This window comes from Dermacentor silvarum, chromosome 7 (assembly GCF_013339745.2).
Source record: "Dermacentor silvarum isolate Dsil-2018 chromosome 7, BIME_Dsil_1.4, whole genome shotgun sequence".
NCBI lineage: Eukaryota > Metazoa > Arthropoda > Arachnida > Ixodida > Ixodidae > Dermacentor > Dermacentor silvarum.
The window spans coordinates 46,118,018-46,135,133 of record NC_051160.1 but is presented as its reverse complement, the minus strand read 5'-3'; the positions used below and the strand labels follow the sequence as shown (position 1 = coordinate 46,135,133).

Genomic DNA, 17,116 nt, shown 5'->3' with positions numbered 1-17,116 from the left:
AGGCTGAGTTTTCGAAAGAGAATCTCGAGGCTATCGCGATTACACCTCGTTCGCTCTCAAAATCTAATTAACCAATCATCTTCTTTTTCAACCCTTGCACCTCTTCAAACTTCTAGAAGCACCGTCGCGGGTGAAATTCCACCGGGCGTGCGCCACGCATCGTCATCGCGAGGTCGGCAAACGGAAGAAGGAGATCGAAAGATCTCGTCCCGTCTTTTAAATTACGATCATAATGCCACCCGGTTCGTGACCTATACCCCACCCCCCAGTGGGTTGTGCCATTGACTGAGGCATCATCATCATCATCATCACCGTCTCGCACGTTCTATAAAACCGAGAACCGAGTCCCCAGGCAGACAGGGTCGTTGACGCCCATTCGACCTACCGCCCTCTGAAAGCCCCTCGCGACATAGTCTTCATCTCCGACTCGCGGTGAAAAACCCACGGCGAAGACATGAGCAGCACGGCGCTGGGCCAACCGGCCGCGGAGCCCAAGAACACCATGTCCGGCCCCAGGGTCCAGACGCAGCTGCAGGCGACCAGGCAAGCGCCCGGCGGCCAGGCTGTCTAGGCCCTCAACAATCTTGGCCTCTCACTCTTCCAGCAGGTATACATGTGCCAACATGCCGTACTCTGAAAATATCGGCGGATATTATACGTATGATAGATGGGGCTTGTTTTGATGTTTACCGAACTGATTTCTTCTCCTCATTCTTCTCTCCTACGTGATAACGCTCCTCGCTCAATTTCCATTTCCCATTTGTCCAACATTATTTCCCCATCCATCCATCGCACCACTGGTCATACCAAAAAAAAAAAAAAAAAACTTTGGAGGACGCTTCAGCTTCGCCTTTAAGAGTGGAACGCGCCGCTGTATGAATATATTAGAAATGCTGGAAAAAGGGTTTGTGTTTGAGTTTCCGCGTAAGATAATTTTTTTGTCGTTTACTCAAATTACAAACCGACGCTATCACGTCTGTAGGTCGTGGCTAAGTCGTACTTTACGATTTTCTCTGACGCATTTTACTTCGAGAAATTCAATTAGTTCACTAACGCTTGCGTGGTCGGGGTGGTTTTGGGTGATTTTCTCTGCTGCGGACGCCGGCGCTCACGCCGACGCTTTCCGACTAGTCTCAAACGTCGAGGCTCCAACTGTATCATGCAACGACACGCACACAGCGTTGCAACTCTGAGGGAAAAAAAAACGCACTTTATTAGGCGTTCACCGTTAAGTAGTTTGCTGGTGCCGCATTTGTTGCCAGACCTCGTCGGTGCCCAGCAGCCTACAGGTAACACCATCAATCGGAGAAGCCATCTTACCGACAGTTTTGACTTGGGACAACTTGGCGGAAGAATGGCTGCCCGGGTCTGTATATAGTGAAATTTCAGAATTTGTTTTAAACTTGTAGGAGGCGTTTGTTGGTTTGAGCTAATCGTATACGTCGTGTGGGACGAATTCCTAAGCGCGATCGAAACCCGCGGTATATACGACGGCCGCCTTCGATGCGACCTGTGACAAGTCTGAAAGATGGCTGCTCCGGCGCCCATGTTGGAGTTTGATGAAACCTCGTGAAATATGGTGGTAACTTGTTTGTATGCGGTTGGTTAGTATACGACCAGGCGAAAGAAGTACAATGTACCGAGTGCTTTTCAAGCATATGTAAGTGCTTCTCACTTTTCTTTGCCCATTCGTCGTCTCGCTTCATTAGCGTCCTGTGACCAACTGTGAACAAGTTGGCAAGCACATGCATTCCCGTCAAAACAGTCGCATCTGCCGGACGACGCGTTCGAAAAAGTATGACCCGCTCCGGCGGTGCCAACACGCGGGCATCTGTTAGAAACCACGAGGGAAACTTGTTGGCGTCATTCTTCGATTCGTTGCCCATAGCTTATAAGCTAGTTAAAGGGAGACGACTGGGTTACGCGAGTTAAAGCAAACGCCTAATCGCGTTTAATTACCACTGAGGTCTCCTTCGTTATAGTATATGAAGGAAGAAAATAAACGAGGCAGCAGAATGACGTCACGGAAGCCAGCATTAGCATTCCCAACTCTCCGTGACGCCGTCTCTTCGGCTTTTATGCGCCCGGGTTGTCGGCGTCTCCTGCCGTAATCGTCGTCGTCGTATACAGTACTCGTATATAGTCACTGCAAGCAAGCGGCTCGCGCTCGGCACGCGCTCGTGCCACTGCTCCCGCGTTCGTCGTCATCGTCGTCTTCCACAGCTGGCTGCGCTGCCGCTCATCATTCCAGGTTAGAATTTCACTTCTCTTCTGTCGTCGTAATGGGGAGGCCGCGTTTACGGGGTTATGAGCCATTGCTTGAGGCAGTATGAGCCCACTAGCGGTGCATCGCTGCATGCTTCGCACCTTCCCAGGTTTCGCGTTAGTGGAGCTGCATTTCGCTCAATGGGTCATTTCACACTTACGCATAATTGTGCGGGGCGCGTTTTTTTTCTCGATCCCGCACCTCGCAGAGCTCGGCTCGCCACGCGTGACCTCCGAATCGCGCACTCGGCCATGTGTGTTCGTTTCGCGGTATGTTTTAACCGATGCGCATGCATGTTCGTGTGCTCAGACGACCGCTATGTGCACATCTTCTCTTGATATGTTTGTGCCATTCCAGCGGTTTCTTGCAACGTATACACTTGCAATGTACGAGCGCGCCAGCCGCACCAATTGCCGAAGCTATAGCGGCCCGACTTCAGGCTCCCGCCTATAGCTTTTTTTCCCCTTCATCTATGGCCGTATATTGTAAGCGCTCTCCATCTCGATGCGGCTGCTTATTCCAACATGAGTACCCGACGATGTCTTCGATTCTCCCACTGACTGACGTACTGCCCTGCATTCATGTATACGATGGGCTTGAGGGCCCCCTTTTCTTTACGCGCATGTGTAAATTGTGTCGGCGCAGGTGGCGGATCACCTGGACCACAACGTGCTGCTGTGCCCGGCGGCCGTGGCGGCCTCCCTGTTGGCGTCGCAGGCATGCGCCGTGGGCGATACGCACCAGCAGCTGGTCGAGCTGCTGGTCAAGGCGGGGGGCAAGCTCGAGCACCTGCAGGAGGCCACGCTGAACGCGCTGGAAGCGATCGAGGGGGACACGGCCAACGCAGAGGCCGCCCTCGCCTACAGGTGCGATTTTTATAGAGTTTTAAGCCTGTGCGTAAGCTTCTCGGTGACTCGTTCACAGAATACCAGGCTACGAGAGCTGTGGGCTTCAGATAATGATGATGATGCTATTGCTTACGTATTATATATATATATATATATATATATATATATATATATATATATATATTATTCTAATACATTGATCTGTATTTTACCGCTATTTTTTACCTCAGTTGCTCATGTTCTACATCTTATACAGGTACTAACAGGAGGTCCCCCTGACAGTTTTTACTCTGGGACCTTCTCCTGTACTACTATTACTTTGTAATTGTATTAATGTCTAATAATAAGGAATGATTGAAATGATTTCTTGAAAATATTCTTTATTGGCATCCCCTTCGAGACGGCCGGGACGGTGACAAATATTCACCTAGCCTGATTGAACTAATCAGGTAATCTACAGACGATTTTCACTCTAGCATTTTTGCCTTTATCTCTTCCATCTTTTCTCTATTCGTTAAAACATCTATACCAACCTTTTACACCAACCTCTGCCTGTAGCGGATCAGGCCCTATCAAATTCTTCCCCGGCTTCTTTTAAACCAAAACCGTTCAAAACCGCGCTGCTAGATTCATCCATTCCGCTTATCAATACGACGTTAGTGTATCATCTTTAAAGCAAAATCTGGCTTATCAAACCTCTATCTTCGCCGTCGCATTGCCACGTTGTTATTGTTCAACAAATTCTTTTACAGTTCTCTCGAATATCGCGCCCCCTGTCCGCCATGAACTTCAACTGTCACGCCCACGTGCCCGCACAGTTACACTTTCCCTCTAGATCATTTTCGCGCGCAGCATCAGAATGGAATGGCATTTCCCACCAAATCGCAGCAATCACTCGTCCACCAGCTTTCTTGACTGATGTAACCGATTTTCTTTCCCAGTGACGTCATGTGGCTACAATGTAAACCCACCCCTTACGTGAATACCCCCTAGAGGAGGTGTCTTTAAGGAAATAAAGTGACGTGATGCGATGAATACTGTAAACCTTTCTTGCTTATACCGACTGCTGACCGGTTGACGCTTCCATACGCTTTAAATCCCAGCCGCTGCTGGTAAGTTGACGTTTCTTACGGGTCTCGCAGGGTGAATGCCTTCGCATTACATTACGATGCGCTGAGTCGTTCCTGGACTTTTTCTGCACATGCCTCGACCTGTTGAGAATATTTGCTCCGGTATGTTTTTTGGCCTTAGGCAACCGGCTCGAGCCTCTAATAGCGAGGCACTTCTCTTCGCGTTATATAGTACAGATTTTCCCTTCTAACTGCTTTCTTCTCATTCTTGTAAACCTCCACGGTCTTCTGTGTGTCCATGCGTCGCCTCCAATTTACCGTCTCTATTTCTCTCAACTCAGTCTGTCTGATGACTCCTGGTTGTATATTTACTCTTTCAATTACCCTGTATACTTGGTTGCCAATTTTCTCGACCTCTTCCTCCATTCCGTGTACACGCTTTTGATACGCAGATATTTGTGCATTTTAACCGACCATTTCTGCTCAACCATGCTCCTGAGTCTTTCTTCGAAACTAATTTTGCTCAGCGCTTCTCTGACTTCAAAAGACCCATGTCACCCTGCACTTCCTCATTTGTGGTTTTACCGTGGGCCCGCAAAGCCAACCGATCTTTCGTTAGCTTCCAACCCCAACAGGATCTCTAATTTTAATCAATGAAATGTATTTCCGGACGTTAGCGCTGGTACCATTACTCATTTCCGAATTCCTCACACCACCTCATATTTATTGTAACCCCAAAGGGCTCTATGTTTCATCATTGCTGCATTCCGCTTCCCCACCATTCTCAGATTAACTTGGAGGATGTTTGAATAGTTATTTCATTCGTTTATGTATACACTTAGGTATTTACACTGTTTCACTGTAGGCATGGGGGTTGACTGTTAAATTGATAACACGTCATTACTTGATTCTTCATTAGAGATCATAATTCCCAAATCTCTGTAAATTGCTTGTATTGTCCGCTGCTAGCACTATGTCGTCCGCATACATCAGCTCAGGGACCATTTTTTGCCCATCACGCATGTAGGATCAATCAAAACCGAATTCACTGCTTTCCAGTCGTCTTTCTATGGCGTTGACATAAAGCGCGGACAACAATGGTTTTTCACTAGTTCTTTGCGCTTCCGGCCTTCCCATACAATTTGTACTCGATCGTTACTATATATCTCCCTTGACAGCTCCACGAAAGCGTCGTCTACGCCCTCGCGCTTGAGGTTATCCCATAGCAATTTCCTATCTACATTGTCGTAAGCTTCTTTAATATCTAGAAATGCTATCCATACAGTTATATTCCGAGCTATTCAAATCTTTATGCACTGGGTTACTACAAAGATATTATCCTCTACGTGTACGCATGGCTTGAACCCGTGCTGTAGTTCCCCCAATATGCGCGTATAATTTCTTTCAACCCCCTTCGACAGCTCTAATTTTATCTTTCTTGCCGAAGTTATCACTAATAACGTACCTCGTGTACCGCAGCGCGCCGTCTCCTGAGAGACGAATTAAGTGGCCCTACGTAGCAACATAGTAGACAACCGAGCGAGTCAGAGCGATAGTCAAAGCGTTCCGCTCCCGCGTGACCACCTCCTGCGTCGTGACGTCACGACACAGTCACCTCTACGGAAACGGAAACGAAGCCGAAACTGGCCGTAGAAAAGCTCTATATAACTAGTAAATTATTTAGGTCGTTCTGAGTCTTGCCAGTATTCTTTTTTCTCTCTATCGATGTTTCAGAGGTCTAGGACCTTCGTATTTAACGCAAGAAATAATGAGGTCTAAAATATAATGTTAGTATTCCTGGGAAGGAGACACGGCGGGCGATCGACGACTGTGCGCAGGATGTTCGTGAGCCGAAACCTCGAGGTGAGCGAAGATTGCGAGCAGCAGCTCAAGTCGCAGCTGCGCTGCGCCGTCGACCGGGTGTCCTTCCACGCGAGCTCTCCCGAAGAGGTCGCGGAAGAAGTGAACGGTGCCTTCGCCGACGGAAACCCGCTCATCGGAGAGGTCCTGGCGCCGGACGCCGTGGACCCGGCCGCCAAGATGGTCGTGGCCTCAGCCTTCCACTACAGGGTATATGCCCCTATAGTGCGACCACTTGTGTGCATTACAAGGCGCATTGCATTCGATCATTTTCAATGTATATTCCAAGCTGTCCGAACTTTCCGCTTGTGAATTAAATCAGTATAATCGCGTTTCGACCTTCGTTCTTTATTTGGCAAACACTTTGAAGCAGCAGCTTGTCATGTTTCTGGCCCGTTAATTTCATTTTCTGCTTGGTCGCTCGCGGGTGTGCTGCAGTTGCGATAGATTTGTTCTTGCTGCGCACAAGGGCTCGGAACATAAATGTTCTGTACTTCGTAATAGCTGGTAGCAAGGACGTATTATCGCTAGTCACTCGTTTAACTTTGTGGACCGTCAGGAAACGTTCAACTTGGAACATCCGTGTGCTGTCGGTGGGTAGCCACGTCACCCGCGCCTCAGCGCATTATTCAAGTATGCGCCCGTTCATTTATTCTTGATATAAAGAAGTGTGTAACGCTGGGTGAGTTGGTTAAGCATGATCGAAAAAGGTAAAGAAATCGCACGACGATGCACATTCTTGATACGTGATTCTTGATTGTGATAGAGTTAGCGTACGTTTGCGTGTTAGTTAGGGTGGACGTATTTAGATAACGTTCGAGAAACTTTACACCAGGAAGCGACGGTATACGCCCTTTATGTAACGAGCGGTACTCACTCTTGCCGATGTTCCGGGGCTGAAGTCCTTTCTTTGAAGGTTAGCGATACAACGCTGGCGGACGAGCAAATTTTGTTATCCCCGAGCTAGGAAAGCCGTACATCTCGAAGTGCCGGTATAACACGTACGGACTGTTGCAGTTGCAGCAGCGGTCCGCGAACTTGGTCACACAGACTCATTGCATTCCTTAATGTGACAGTCAACTATTTTTGTAGCCAACTACTGCAACGTTTTCCCTCCATACCGTTCTACATGTCAGCATGACACAGTGCGCTCGCGAACACCCAGTTGCATTTCTGACAGCTGATCACACAGTTACCACAGTAGCTGAGCAGGAGTTGCAACATTTTCGTATTCGTGCGCTTTCGATAAGGCAACGTGCCGCGCGCCGCCGAAAGCGCCATCTTGTTCCTCTAGCGCAAACTCCTGCTTCGTGGAAGATGAGCACTGGTCGATGCGTGCTGTAGTACGTGACGTAATTGAATAGTGTCCCGTTTGACCTCGTCCGTAGGCGTGGTCGATGACGCAGCCAACAAAGGCACCATCGCCTTTTCACTTTTTCGCGCCAATCAAGCCAGCCATCGAGCAGTGCTAGTTCTTTGAAACCCCTTTCGGTGCGCTGCTGTAGCGCGCTCGCTTTGCATCTTTCTTCGTCTTTTGCGCCCCAAATTTGAAACGCAGAAAAAGTAAATAGGAATGATGCTGCGAGCCGGAAATTTTTTAGCATGATGTTTTCGAATGAGATGCAGAATGTGATGTCGAAATTTTCGCAATAATGCAAGTAATTCATAGGGTAGGCCAATCACTTTCATTAATTAACTAAGCGTTGACAACAATAGTTGCCAGCAGGCGCGAGGCGACCACGTATACTAACAAAGTGCCGTTGGTCGCATCTTCTCATCTCGTTGCACTTTTTTTTTTTTTTACGTTGCTTGTCTCGAGTTAGCTGGAAGACACTGTATATGCGCGCAGCAGCACTGCCCTTGCTACGCTGTGATTGCGTCACCCTTCGACCGAAACTGCAATAAACGACTCTGCGTACATTTACGGACTTGCCATAGGTGAACGTGCAACGACCACTGCTTCTTAGAATACGCGTTTCACTTTCGTGTTACGACGAATCCCTCTAAGAGAGGGGGAAAAAGCCCCTCTGATGAACTCTCGATAACCCAGGGCCTTCTCGAGCCACCGTTCACGCGCAACCCGGCAAAACGCCGCTTCAGGCTCAGACAGGACACCTACGAGATCCTGGAGTTCGAGCGAAGCGCGGGCCGCTTCATGCACGCCGAGATCGAAGATCCCGTGGCGACCAAGGTGCTCGAGCTGCCTTACCGCGGAGGCACCGCCTCGCTCCTGCTCCTGCTACCGGACAGGTCTCGGCGTCTCAACGACTTGCGTGCAAAGCTCACGCCGGCGTTCCTCGCCAAGCTGTCCGGCTGCCTGAAGCCCAGGGACGTGCGCGTAGAGATGCCCCTCGTCAGGATCGAAACCAGGTATGATGATGATGATCATGATGAAGATGATGATGTTTATAGGCATCCCCAATTTGAAACGTGGCGGTGACAAATGGTCACTCATAGCCTGCTCGAATTAAGTGTGCATGCTTTTCATTCTACCATTTTGTATACATCTCCTAAAACTATATTTGTCTCTTAAATAGTTCTGCGTCTAACTTGTACAGCACCTATGCCTGTAACGGATCCGCTCGTATCAATATCTTCCCTGCTTTTCTTGAAATGTACGTCTTGCTTATCTCGACTGCTGACCGGTTGATGCTCCCGTCCACGTGAAATACAAGCGCTTCCGGAAGGTGTACGTTAAACCTACGGCTCTCTCACTATAGGTGAATATACCTACGGGAAAAAAAAAAAAAAAAAAAAAAAAAAGCTTCGAGAGCACCGCCAAGTGATCAAAATCACCGCTACTGACAGTCAACAACTGTTGCTATCGTCCGTTTCCAGTCAAATGACAGAGGATACTATTCCGGACATTGTCGAATTCGGCCGTATTGTAGGTATGTTTGATCTGCACAATCGTTAGACTAAACAGAGCTTTCAAATATCGCCCGCTGCAGATAGCGCACTTCTTTTCCTGGGGCTGGATGAATTACCAACGAGGAGGCGGACACTACTTTCGCGAGAAGTCAAAATGATAATCGACTAATTAACATGTCGCTAACAAAGAAGTAATTCAATTGGGGCACATGTTGCAAATTGCGAATTGTGATCGGCGAGTTGGCGAGGCCATAGTCACTCGGAACAAACTCTGAGGATTGCACCGGTCTCGCGATATGCGTTCCGGAAACACGTAAAATCATCACTGCTGTCGCAACAAACAAAGGTTGCTATCGCCCGCTTCCAGATAAACTAAATGACCGCGCCAACATTCAGAACAAACGCAATCATCGTCATTGCCAGACTAATTAGGTCAGATCTGTTTGCTGTACAATTTCAATTACCGTTCCTAACCAAACTAGGTGCCTAGCTAGCAGCCAGGGGCACAACTATATATGCCAAAATGAGGCAAGTTAGGCAGCCCGACGACGACTACATCATCGAGCCAATGCTGGTTTTGGCATACGCAAGGGTGAAGAGCGTTAATACGGCTTGCCGCTATTGGTATACTATATGTTTACGCTACAGTATATACATCAGTTTTTGATAAAACTAAAATACGTAAGCCTGTAACGTGACGTGCGGCTCGAAGGTATACACGTCCGCTGGTTTCGTTATATATGCGTAACTTGGTCTGTATGTGCCTCCGCTTCGCTAAAGCCCCCTAGTACGGCAGCCTATTCATGACGTGCGGCTCGAAGGTATATATATGCCCGCTGGTTTTGCCATACGTACACGCCTCCGATGTTCTGAAGCTCTCTAATACGTAAGCCTAACGCGACGTGCCGCTCGATCGAATTAAGGCGGTTTTCGTTATAGCGTAACTTCGTTCAAGTCTCCTTCCCATGGCACAGGTACTCGCTGAACAGGACGCTGATCCATGCCGGCGTCAAGCAGGCGTTCATGCCTAGCGCCGCGTTCACCAACCTGGTGCCCGCGGCAGAAGTGCGCCTGGGCGACCTTCTGCACAAGGCGACGCTGGTGCTGGACGAAGGCGGGCCCGCGCCCACGCTGCCCTACGACAAGCTCAGCAAGGAAGAGAAGCTGCGGGTGTCCATTCTACCGTCCGTCAGGCCGGCCGATGTCCAGTTCGAACTGATACGCCCGTTCATCTTCGTGTTGCGAAAGACCGACGACGGCTGCATCCTGCTCGTCGGCGTCGTCAAGGACCTCAAGATGCTGCAGTAGTATACACCTCCGTGGGCTTTGGGGGCTTGGCCGACGACCTTTTTCTCTCTCGTTTTTATTCCTCGTCGTAGTAAAGTAATTTTGTGTCCACATATATATGCCTACGGTCGTGGCCTCCGGCGGACAGCGCGCGCGGTCGGATCTTGGAGGCCATGCTTCGGTTGTGCAATGTGCGCGTGTTGGATTGTCTTCCCAAATGCGTATCAACGACTCGGGTTGTTGAGACAGACCAGGTGACACGACTTTGGTAAGACTTTTAGGGCCGTCACCTTAGTTGGAGCCGCGCTGCCTTCGTCCATCCGGATGGGTGCCGCCATTTTGTCTGTTAGCTTCGTTAACCTGGGCTAACTGAGGTGGCCAACCTCAGTTTGCAGTGGCCATGGTTAGTGGAATAACCGCGTTTAGGCTTTCCGTCTAACTGGGTGTAACTTCGGTTGGCCGGAACTGAGGTACGTCTTAAATGCGGTTAGTGTGCCCGTGTAACTAACTAGGGTATTAATCGCCGTTTCTACAGGGGGTATGTTCTGAAGTCATCAAGGCCGACATATCGCTCTACAGCCAGCACGGCGAAAAGCTGCGCTTTATCTCGATCAGCTTATCTCCGGCAGCACAGCGGAAACTGTGAACAGGACAACAAGATGGAGCGCGTGACGTCACGTGAATACGACAACCTTCACGTTTTCCAACAAACGGGCATCGTGCAGGCATGCAGAGCTGCCGACTACGTTGACACTTATTCTTCGCTGTGCAGTGTTTCGGGCAATCAGCAAAGTTAATTTAGTAAACTTCGTCACGTTTATTGAAATTGTTTGGCCTGAAAATTCGCACCAATAGAGCTACACGTCAATAGGAACAAAGTCAAATCCTCAGTTTTCTCAAGCACCAATTTCAGCTCTTTAACTGATGCTGTTCCACAAGTTCGAGGTTTCACTTGCGGGACTACGTTGCCGCGGATACAGGCCCGGTTTAGATCCTTCCCCTAAATGACATTAATTGCAGAGGGCTCGTTCTTACGCTCACCGTGCCCATGCATATCCTTTAGGGGCGTCGCGACACTGGGTTTCTGCAGTTGGACCGCGCGTGACGCCATCACAAAAACTGCCGTGCCGTGCCGCACCTCGACCAAAAAAAAAATAACATAAAAGATGTTACGAGGAGTATTTAATCGACAGTAGCTGGTTGGTACTTGTCACGCTAAACAGCACAAGAAACAAAGGCTTGATGATGATGATGACCTTAACGTCTTTGGCACATCCTTCCCCAGCTCGAGCGTTCAGTCATGCCCACGTCGTTGTCGTCTTCGTCGCCCTACCGTGACAATATATTTTTATTCTCATCGTTAATAAGTGACAGTATTCAAGTCAAGGGTTAGACGAAAAACCGTCTGACAAGGTAAAGTCGTAGTACATCAATTATAAATGCTGTCACCGACCAGTAAAACGACGAAATTGACGTTTCGGTGCCCGTATGTGCCACTTGCACAGGGTAACAACAACAACGACGACTACGACGACAACAACAACTACAACAAGCGGGGACCACGCTCACAAAACAGAAACGAGACCCCTGAGAACAGCTTATGTACGCTTAAGTACGTGACGAAGTGACTTCGCATAGATGGTGTTAAGAGGAAGCCTAAGCTCGGACCCAACTCCGATGCAACCTTTTCAAATACATGTAAAACGCAGAAACGCTTTTCTAAGATAACCCCTGGACCGATTTTAATGATATTTGTTGCATTTGAGAGATAAAGCTAAATTCTAGTGACTGCTGGAAGCGAAATTTCGATTTAGGGCCTGAATGCTTTAAATACAATTTTCAAAACTCTGTAACTGAAAAAAATACAAGCACGAAGTTCACAAATATGTAGCTCTGCACCTAGAACAGATATCGCGGTTCTGTAAACTGCATCTATTATAGCATGTAAAGCGGACCAAATGTGATATGTCAGTTTATATCTTATCCGAATATGTTACATTGTTGATATGGGTTCTGAAAATGTTATATTCAAATCAAGGGTCTATTTCAGAGCCATGTTCTCGTCGGATGGGAAACAGAGGTGTGCATTACTGTCGCTCTACATTAGCTGTGTGATTTCACTGCAGCGGGAGACCTTGCATCAGTCTTTCTCGTCTGACCGCACTTTCAAAAGAAGATGCAGATTCTTGCATTTAATGGCACATATCAACTCTGGGGCATTGGCCAAGAACCTCTCCAATTAAATTAATTCTCGGGTTAATTTTCCCCACTACGACGTGCGAGGTACGCCGTAGTGGGGAAAAAACTCCGGATTATTGTTGACCACCTGTGGTTCTTTAATGCACCCAACGCACGGCACACAGCGGACGTTCTTGCATTTCGCCCCCATTGAAATGCGGCCACCGTGATAGGGATTCGAACCCGCGACGCCGGACTTAGCAGCGCAACGTCAAAGCCTACGCCACCACGGCGGTTAAGAACTTCCCCAATTCATCTCGTTTGGTACTAACCTAATCATTCTCAAATTCTTTTTTTTTTTGGTAATGTCTCACACTTCTTACGTATCGATTAATCTTGAACTACCCGGTTCAAAAGAAACCCGAGTCGTGCGCCAAACTTCCTCTGTCCTTGCTCTAATCCAAGAAGTGGCGCTCGCTACCTGCCATTCAGCGTTTGCCGAAGACGTTTAGCAAGAAATTCTGTGCTCAAAACCGAAACTCAGCAAGAAAAAAAAATATTTTCCCGGTGTGTTGCCTGTAGGGAACAGTCATCAAAAAAAAAAAACAGTTAATAAAGGCCTTTATTCACTCATTCGTTCGTCTTCGTGCGGCCAATACATTTCCCACGTACGTGCCACGTTCGGAGGAACCAGCGTCATCATCAACAAGAAGACGTTGCACGGGGCACGCGCAGCACGCGGTGGAAACCGATACGGTCGCAGACGCGTCACCCCAGCCGACCCCAGTCGAGCAGCAGAGCTACAGTGGTGTCGACGCACGCAGTCCAAGGCCTAGCCCGTCGTCCCGGCCTTCCGCCTCGAGTGACCGCGGTGGTCGTCTTGTTCGACAGTATACACGCGAAGCACCAACACTGGTGAGTTTGATCGTGCACAGCTATAGAGAGATTCTGGGATTTAACGCCACTGGCAATGGCGAGTCCAGCGCCATCGTGTGGCACCCGTGGCCCTGGATCGACCTACCTTGATTAAGGGACACAAACTTTGCAGAACGCCCCCGAAACTGGTACAGTGTGTTATGAAGAAGCATCGGTAGTGGGGGACTCCGGATTAATTTCGAGCACTCCGTGTTCTTTAACGCGAGCACCCGTTGCACAGTATACGCGAGCGTCTCCCCCCCCCCCCCCCCCTTTCTTTTGCATTCCGTCCCCATTGAAAAAAGACTCACTGCTACCATCCGCCAGCAGGGACTCCCTATCTCCACCATCGCGGACCTGATTTTTCCCAACCACCACCAAAGCCACGTCTTCAAGGCAGTCCTCGACTTACGGCAGGGCGCCTTGCAGTCCAGCAGACTCTAAGGGTGTGCCGTTGCCCACTGCTATTCCCGCTATTTTATTTATTTGTTTACATATACGGCAGCCCAATATAGGGCTATAGCAGGAATATAGGGCTACGGTAGGAAGCCACACTCTCCCTTAATTCCTTCCCGCGTTCTTCTACCCTCTCACTTCCCTCTCCCCACAGCCACTGAGCCGTTCTCCCACTAGGGCTGCAGAAGTGTCTCTTCTTCACCTCAACCTAGATCTTAGCTAGTTAGTAACGCAATATTGTCACGGTGCTACGAGCAGAACGACCGACGAAGACGATGATCATCAATGGGACGAAGATGATGACGCAGTGCTGCTAGGCTAGACTATCCGCCATACTGGCTGTGCCTGAGCTATCTCGTAAATAGCAAATACGAGAGCGAATCAGAAAGTATTTGCCCCTATTTTTTATTACGGCCAAAATAAGGTACATACAGGTAATTACAAATATGCGTACTATTCTACGTACCTTAAACTATTTTTCCCACATAGTTCCCGCACCGGTTTAGACTTTTCTACCATCGCAGCACTAACCTTGAGATGCCCCTGTGGTAGAATTCGTCCGGCTGACTGTGGAACCACCGTCGGACTGCTGTCTTGGCTTCAAGGCATTTTGCGAACTCGCAACACCACCACCTCCCACTTCTGAAAGCGAGACACCTTTCCCCATACGCGGGCTGCATTTCCCTGAGGATTTCTATGGGCGTTTGCCCCCTTGCTCCATAGAAAACGAATCACACTTCGTTGCTCGTACGCCGTGGACGTCTGAAGCACAACCGCCATCTTCAACAACTGACAGCAGCGCCCTGCTGCGGAGCTACTGGCAGATAAGACCGGGCCGGTCGGTCCAAGAAAGATCCACTGCTGGGAATGGATATGTTTACTTCGCATTCACAGCCGTAATTTGGCTAAAAAAATAGGGGCAAGGACTTTCTGATTCTCCCTCTAACATTTTTATTAATCTCTATCTCTACCCGTATCAATATCTTCTAAATGAACATAAAAAATGTCACAGTTTCGCCCTAAGGGCGAAGCAATGAATGCGATAGCAACACAGCAATGTCATACGAAGTAAGGTGAGCGGCTTTGGTAACAGTATGAATTGTAGTAAACATGAGCTGATTAAGTAAGCAGGTGTGCTGCGGCGTAAGTAGACCGACATGAAGAGAGACTCGATGACCACGAGAAGGCGCGTGTGAAACGATGGTGTTGATGAGAAGCGCTTCCCGTGGGCAGCGCGCGTGCGAAGGGACACACCTGTAGCGCTGCACTGCCGATCCGGGCAGCATTACATGTGTAGCGTGCGTTGGAAAATGTGGCCCGACTATTACTAACTGAATGAACAAGCGTGGTGTGAGCGCGCACAAACATGAAGAGATCACACTGAATGACTGCAGACAACGACTGTCAAAACGCTGGCAGCAAGCATACGCCGCTGCGGGCGAAGGTACGTGCGGTCTATCGCTTCAACAGGAACTGAGCCGCGAATGCACGGCTCATAAAGGTCAGAGCCGTGTGGAGATAAGAGACGGTGCGGCGAGCGACGAGCGCGGTTGTTGGCAGAAGAAAAGTGCGCCCCCCCCCCCCCCCCCCGCTTCCTCCGGCGCTGGCTTCCCGCTTCCTTGCTTGCGCGCGGGAGAGATAAGAGACCGTGCGGCCGAGCGACGAGCGCGGTTGTTGGCACAGTAGAAGTGCCCCCCCCCCCCCCCCCCTCCCTCCGGCGCTGGCTTCCCGCTTCGTTGCTTGCGCGTGGGGGATTGAGTGCGTTCGCTCTCCGTGATAGCGTGCGTCCCAGCACGCTTGCGCTCGGGCATACGGCGCGCGGTGAAGATTTTATCTATACGGAACCTCACGGCGACGGCGACGACGACGGCGACGGCGACGGTGACGCCGACGGCAGAAATCCGGTTGAAGTGTCCATATAATTGCTATCGCAATAAAATGTATACCCTGCAATAGATAACACTTTACGCGTGCGCAGTGGCTTCAAATGTTGCTTGTGACTTTTTTTTTTTTTAGTTTTTAGAAGAGCGGGTAATTCAGTGTTTAAACACCGCTGGAAGTCAGCGCCCTCTGTTGCGACTCGCCCGTCTCGTCTTTCGCGCCGTTCCCTTGTTCCCTTCAGAGACGTTGCGAATGTGTTACTAATTATTCCGCGCAGATGGCGTCGCCTTCGAAACCGACAGCCCCGAACGTAAAGTCCCATGCCCTGGTGCCTCCCGCATCGCCAGCGACGGCCGCCTCGACCGTGCGGCAGCCGGAGGGTGAGCAGCCACAGTCGCCGACCAACCCGACCGCCAGCGCCAGGACTAGCCCGACGGAGCCAAACTATGCCCTGCCGGGCGCCCAAGAGCCAGCAGCGGCGGCGACTGCAGCAGCAGCGGCAGCGGAAGGCGAGTGAAAGCGTGGTGTTAAACGGTGGGGAAGCAACGACGAGCGCAATCGCAAATAAACGTTATTCGATCATAGCAGCCCAAAACACGAAGGAAGAAGAAAAAATGTCACAGTTTCGCCCTAAGGGCGAAGCAATGAATGCGATAGCAACACAGCAATGTCATACGAAGTAAGGTGAGCGGCTTTGGTAGCAACAACACGCAGAACTGTTGTCGACGCCATCGGCGTTTTGCCCGCGTTAGCTCAAAATGCGTGCGGCGTTGGTGACTGTTGCTGGAGCCTCTGATATAAATAGGCACTTGGTGCCGCAGCTAAACGTCGCCTCCCTTCCCTCCCCCTCCCCCACGGCCTCTCGCGCGTCCGAAGAAGGCGCGTTTGCTCTACATATATGGTGATTGTAAAGGAGAAAAGAGACGCCTACTTCTGCAGCCCTTAAGCGAGCACGGCGCAGAACGCGCGTTTGTTCTCCGCCGTGCGTTCACTCCCCGTGAAAGACGCGCCCCTCGCGCCCTTTCACTCGCACATACAGCGTTCGGCGCGCGGCGACGATTTCATCTCCAAATGACGTCATACGGAACCTCGCGGCGACGGCGACGGCGACGGCGACGCCGACGGCGACGGCGACGCCGACGGCAGAAATCTGCTTTTGAGTGTCCATATAATTGCTATCGCAATAATAGGCACTGGTAAGTGGTTCTTGAGGGAAAGGGAAAGGTTGGCGCTATCTTCTGCAGCCCTTGAGGGAGCACGGCTCAGCGCCAAAAATAGGCACTGCGTGCCGCAGCTAAACGTCGCCTCCCTTCCCTCCCCCTCCCCCACGGCCTCTCGCTCGTTGGAAGAAGGCGCGTTTGCTCTACATACATGGTGATTGTGAAGGAGAACAGAGACGCCTACTTCTGCAGCCCTTAAGCGAGCACGGCGCAGAACGCGCGTTTGTTCTCCGCCGTGCGTTCACTCCCCGTGAAAGACGCGCC

General features: G+C 50.0%; 1 protein-coding gene across 1 annotated transcript; it reads left to right on the top strand.

Annotated features, from left to right (window-relative positions):
• Positions 1-454: 454 nt before the first annotated feature.
• Positions 455-10,274, top strand: LOC119458840 (ovalbumin-related protein X). The gene is made up of 6 exons (XM_037720702.2): positions 455-543; positions 2,475-2,535; positions 2,912-3,132; positions 6,023-6,254; positions 8,095-8,414; positions 9,890-10,274. Exons 1-6 carry the CDS (start codon positions 455-457, stop codon positions 10,221-10,223), a joined length of 1,257 nt encoding a protein of 418 aa, XP_037576630.1. The 3' UTR covers positions 10,224-10,274.
• The last annotated feature ends 6,842 nt before the right edge of the window (positions 10,275-17,116 follow it).